Raw genomic sequence first — 6,146 nt, forward strand, 5'->3', positions numbered from 1 at the left:
GCTCCTTTGACTACGATGACCTGGATGACTGAGAACCTTCACAGACATAAACGGCAGACAGAAATGAGGCAGGTTGAATCTTCTTGCGTTTCACGGATGAGCGTTTTCGGCCGTTTCAATGTGGACGCACAACTCTGTGAAAATGACTGAAAATGATATTGTGGAGCGGAGCGTTTTTAGACAAAAATGCCGTTTTCAAATTTATCCGGATGAGTGTAGACGTAGCCTGCGACTATTGTGATCGGCCAGTTCAACAATCATCGCCTCCACATCAGGACTCACACGTGTCAGTAAATTCATGGAGGGAGATTACCAAAACTAGATATGAGGAAAAGTACAAAGAAGTGAAAAAACTTGACGGACATTTTTGCCAAAAAAACAAAAAGTGAAACTGACCACAAACTGACCCATGAGGGAAAAAACTCACAAGATACTTAACACACAATGCATCAGCCCAAGCGTGAATGCTGGCAACGGCCACGTGCATGGATTCACTGCAGAGGTCAAAATATGAGCATAAACCACCACCCTGCCCACCTCCTAATAAACGTGCAGCATGCGACAGTCCAGCTCTAGCTGATGTTTTGGGAGAGCAAGTTGCTCAGTTGTGACCTATTACTGATTTTAATACAAAGAACGAGTTAAAGAAAAAAACAAACATATTTCATTTTGGAAAAAGCAAAAAAAGAAAAGTCATTTCTCCCTTCAGATGTGACACATTTCAGCTTGATATAAATAATTTACTTCGCTTTGGTTAAAGTGTAAAACTCAAACTCCTCATGTTTTCCCACAAAAAGCCTCACACGGCTGCCCAGAGCTGTGGAGTTTTTAGGTCATGACAAAAGCTGACAAAGCATTCAAAGGCAGAAACAGACAGGTGTCGACGTGCCTGAAAAAACAGCAGGAGGAGGAGGATTACAGATTCAAGCTTTAGAGGCCCGGTGTGAAGAACTCTCGCACTCATTTAACAAAGGACACTGTGAATCCGCTCACACTTTGAGAGGAAAAGAAATCAGCTGTTTCCCAGCATCCTAGTCTATAGAAAGTGCAAGAAGGCGTTATCCAGAGGTCATCCAGCCTGGGAGCACAGATGTTGGATAGCTTTTTTCCTCAAGAGATCCTTATCAGGAGCAATAACTCATCTGTGCCACTCTTGATAGACTTACACAATCCTACACTGACTTTTATACATTAATTATTATTGACTGACCTTTTCATGCACAGAAATGAGCCTCCAACTAACCATTACATTTCATTAAAAGGTTACACCAAGAATCCAGTATTAGAAAAGTATTCTGGTCTCTTCAGGGACTCGTGTGTGGTGATCAAAGGAAACAGTTCCTTTTTTTATGCTTTTATTTGCTTTTTTGCTGGGAGCTCTGTTACTTGATGAGGTTTTATCAGTTTTATCCTGGTTTAAGTATCAAAACAGGACATTGCAAATCAAAATCCTGACTTTAAGTAATTTGATTACATGTACATTTTCCCTAAACAATTCTCCATAAAGTACAATGAAAAAATGCTAAATTCAATGAACTCTGGTCAGTGATGATTTAAGATAAATGCAAAATTGTGAGATTTGTTTTTAGTGGGGGACTTTTCGCAGTTTTGTTTAAAGAGAAATGAAATCTTAGATTTTATTTTTTTTAAAAATGATTGACTTTCATCACCTTCGAGAAAGTTAAAATGTATATTTAGTGCTAAAAATATGGATAAAATTCCAGAGTCTGACTCACACAACTGAAGCACGGACTTATTGGATGGTTTGTGACAATTAACCGCACAAAAAACACAAAATTTAGTGGCTGCATGTCGACATCCACCTATCGCCCAGCAGCCGTACCCTTAACAATGTCAAACTTTAAGCCTTAAAGCATTTAAATGGGTGAGCTATGAAGAAGTATCCAAGCGTGTTACAAGTGTGATTAGCAGGACAGAACAAACAGTTTTTCAGAGCAGGCTGCAAACATGCTGGTCATTTTAACATGAGCCTTTTGGGATAGGCTCACCTTTGATGGCTGCCTCTAGTGGCAATCAGAGGAACTGCAGTTAACCACAAACAGAGGTTCTTGGGTCTCTTTTCAGGAGTTCTTACATGCCTGCAGGAACAAGCATTAACTCCAGCCGGGGAGGATTTTTAAAACATCTTCGATCTTCGCCTGCAAAGTCCTGAAATGAAGACTAAGCGTTTTTCTGGCTTCCAAAAAAGGAAAACATTTCACATGCATGAACTTTGCACCGTCAGTCGACATCATGGTGACCGCAGCAGGGATAACAGATAACATGTGTGACCACACTCGTGTGCAGACAGCTTGACTCGTGAGTTGTCTTTTAGAGGAAGAAAGATCACCTTCATCACTACACACTTATTGATTCCAAGGCTCGTATTTAAAGAGGAAGCAGCTGAATGTATTTACCCTAACGAGTCCTAATCTTATCCAAAAGAAGTAAATGTTTACGTGAGTGTTTCGAGAGCTGAACTTTAAATACATATTTAAACTTTGAGTGTACAAACAGACACGGGAACCTCCTGCAGATGCTGCTGCGCGGCTTGTTTACTCGGAGGTACTCACACCACCCATATTCCTGTGATGATGAAGACAGGCAGGCTGACGGGAAGGATCATCCAAGGCGACATGACGGGCGCCAGGCGATCTCCGCCGCAAACGACACCAACGGACACAGGCTTCGTTACAGACCTGAAGGAGCGCAGACACAATCAGTCAGGGAAAACAAACGTACAAATATTACAATCACAAATCCTGAAATCAGGATTCCTGATTGGTAATTAGCTCTTTAATCCATCTATAAAACTCCCGCCTGTTCCAGCTCCTATACTGAACTTTCCTCTATACTTCCCTATACCACACCACTTTATTGTCTTCCAATATTTTTGGTCCTTTTTTTCCCACATTTACCGAAACCTGCACTGCTTTATATTCAGTTTCAATCAAATAAAAACCTTTAGAGCTCTTTGCCATATTACGTGCATTTTTTTGCATGATGATTTATTGTCTTTCATTTAGATTTTTACTCACTGGGTTCGTTTCTTTCTTGGTATGTGTGTAGTAGATTGCATTTTGTGTTGCCATACTGCACTTTAATTTCTCAAGCGATTCTTGTTTTACTAAAGCTGCTGCGTTTATTGTTTGCTGTAAGATTGGAGTTTCGCAGTTTTTAGAGTATATCTTATGTTAAAAGTGAGGGTTTGTAGCTTTTCCCTACTTTATGTTTCATATGCTGAACGTCTTTTGCATTTTGGAGTGTCGGTTGAACAAAACAAGACATCTGTGAGAGATGTGCAGTCCCCTTGCAGTGATGTAAGGGGGAGAATATTACATCTTGAACAACGTGTTTTGTGTCTGTCGTGCAGGTCCGATGTAGCGGCCTGCAGCAGAGATGACGAGCTGTCAAACTTGTACCTTCATCACTTTCTCCACAAATACATCAGTGCTTTCCCACACAGAGCGAAACAAACAGTAACCTGTGAAAACGACGGGCCAATGCTCAGACCTGCAGTCCTGCTTCTGTCTGTATGGCGATTTTCCTAAATGAACATATAAAACTATAGCGCAGCTCTCAGTCCACACACCAAACTGAAACCTTTTTATACAGGACACTGATTTATGTTTTGGCCGAGGTATCACAGTTTCTGTCCTTGGACATGTTATCGTCCTGTCACAGATTAAGCACAGTAAGTTTGAACTTTACAGAGTTCATAAAAAATATGCACATTTAGGGCTCAGCACATAACTTGAGTATTACTATTTTTGTGACTTGTTACACAAACAATTCCTATAAAGTTGGGACACTGTTAAAAGAAAATCCCATAGAGCCATATTTTATTCACAACAGAACAAAGAAAACACATAAAATGTTGAAAAATGTTAGCTTAATTTGAGTTTGATGGCAGCAACATTTGGGACATCTAACAGAGCATAATGTCACCGACTGATTCCAAGAATCTGGAGGAATCTCTGTGCGCAGGGGACAAGGCTAAAAATCAATAGTGGCTGGCCGTGATCTTCAGCTCTCAGGCGGCACTGCGTCATAACCAGACCTGATTCTGTCATGGAAATCACTGGATGGGTTCAGGAACACTTCCAGAAATCTCTGTCTGTGAACTCAGCTCACTGTGCCGTACACAAACGCAGGTTAAAGCTCGATCGTGCGTAGAAGAGCAAACATGTTCGAGCAACATCACCAAAGCTAATTTAAAACAACCTGAGGAAAAGTGTGAAGATGTTCTGTGATCACACAAATCAAAATCCTCCAGACCAAAGAGGAGAAGGACCCTCAGCTCTGAGTATATTCAGGTTTCAAACCAGAACGGGACAACATTCCTCTCCCACGAGCCCAGCAGCTGCTCCAGATGTTTATGAGCTGTTGTTAAAGGAAGAGAGGATGCTGCACAGTGATAAACATGTTGCTGGCATCACTTTCAGGTTCACCTTATTGTTTTATGAGATTTACAAATCATCGCTTCTTTTAATTTCACACTTAACAGAGTCCAAAACGTAACTTTTACACTTTATCCTCAGTTATAACAGGTGTCGGCTTATTTCCACCTGTTTTAAGGGGGGAAATACAGATTTTCACATGCAAAGTATGCAATTATCTTATTAAATTCGACATTAAACATGAAATATTCTATATTCAATCTGCCTGTAAACCTTCAGCTTTGCCGTTTTTGAACTCGTTTATCTGACGTGATAAATGTAAAATTTAATGTATAATAACTAGACTTGAAAACACAAGCTGAGTCAGATTTTGACATTTTGAAATTCATTTTTGGGGTTTTTCTTCTTTTTTATTTTAGGCGTGTTTTGTTAAAAATCACACAGAAACTGCAACACGTGCGTTATTTTTTAACACAGCCTTTCTAAGACTGTAATAAGGAATGCTTCAAATAAGTAGCCTGCATGTTGTGTTATATTAAAGTAAAATGTCTGGGAAACATCATAAAATTATAAAATAGTTGAGGTTACAGGTAATCACGTGCAATAAAAACTGACTAACATTAAGTCTTAAGTTATTATAAAATCTTTAATTATTGCCACAGTTTAGTCTGTAATTTCAGATTATTCGTGTTCCTGCTGTGCGTCTATTTGACCTCATTAACCCCTCTGAGCTTGATCAGCTGGCCTTCATGCTTTAGATGCATGACAACCTGAGATGCACAGCTTCAGTCCTCGGATCCTACCTCTGCCGCTCAGCGAGAGCTCCTCAGTCTCCGCGTCTCCTCCCAGCTCCTCCAAACTCGGGGAAAAGTTGCTGAAAAGTGAGGCCGAGCTGGTGTTTCTGATGTTTCATCGTCCAAACGTGGCTGCAGGTGTATCACTTCATCGGGATCGGGAGAGGAGACGGATGAGGTGGCGTCGGTACGATTCTGCTCCCGAGGCAGCCCGCTGAGCTGTGGTGGGAGGTGAAGAAAGCTGCTGGAGTCGGTGACTGGTAGCTCCTCCCACCCACGCGGGTGGAGGCGAAGGTTATTCTAACCCGACAGTCATCGCTGCTTTAAAGCTCGCACTGCTTCTGGGAAATCTCTGCCACTTTTTTCATGTTTTCTGAGTCTAAAACACGGGTGTGGGTGGGCAAACTGGACTTCTGCGTGTTCCAGGAAACTAATTTCACTAATTGATTGCAGTCAGACAAGTTGCACATCCGGGGCTGCTGAGCCCGGAGTTTAGTCAGGATTCTGCAAAGTTTGTTTCACTGGGAAAACCTGAATGTATGAGAAAAAGTTACTGTCAGGTTGAATGAGCTTTAAGAAGTTCCACCTCTCTAAACCTCTTATTGAAAGGAACATTTGAGAGCTAAAGACTTCAAAAATTATCCATAGAAATCCGAAAAAGTCAAATAAAATGACGTCTCACAACTTTCTTCTGCCATTACAACCACTATAATATATTTCATAAAGAGAAAACAGGTGAAAAATCATAGTTTAATTCCACGTTTTACTAAATTGAGTTCAAAACTAATACTTGTATCTGCAGAAATTTAGACCTTGTGTTACAACTTTGATCTAACCATGGATGTCAAACTCATTTTACACGGTAGACCACAAACAGCTCACTTTGATTCTGAGTGGGGCGCCACTGAAACTCCCCTTTCTGTCAGTGTAAAGAAATACATTAGTGTATCTA

The 6,146-nt window shown here is 40.7% G+C and overlaps 1 protein-coding gene across 1 annotated transcript in view; it reads right to left on the reverse strand.

The window, feature by feature from the left end:
- LOC102194012 (transmembrane protein 150A-like) overlaps positions 1-5,482 on the reverse strand; it is a 26,573-nt gene extending 21,091 nt beyond the window's left edge. The window contains exons 1-2 of the mRNA XM_005725754.1: positions 5,204-5,482; positions 2,574-2,699 (exon numbers count right to left, since the gene is read on the reverse strand). Of these exons, the coding sequence (XP_005725811.1) occupies positions 2,574-2,638 (65 nt within the window). The 5' untranslated portion in view covers positions 2,639-2,699; positions 5,204-5,482. The remainder of the gene's footprint in view (positions 1-2,573; positions 2,700-5,203) is intronic.
- Positions 5,483-6,146: the final 664 nt, after the last annotated feature.

This window comes from Pundamilia nyererei, unplaced genomic scaffold (assembly GCF_000239375.1).
Source record: "Pundamilia nyererei isolate P.nyererei 1_Seehausen unplaced genomic scaffold, PunNye1.0 scaffold00017, whole genome shotgun sequence".
NCBI classification, from domain to species: domain Eukaryota; kingdom Metazoa; phylum Chordata; class Actinopteri; order Cichliformes; family Cichlidae; genus Pundamilia; species Pundamilia nyererei.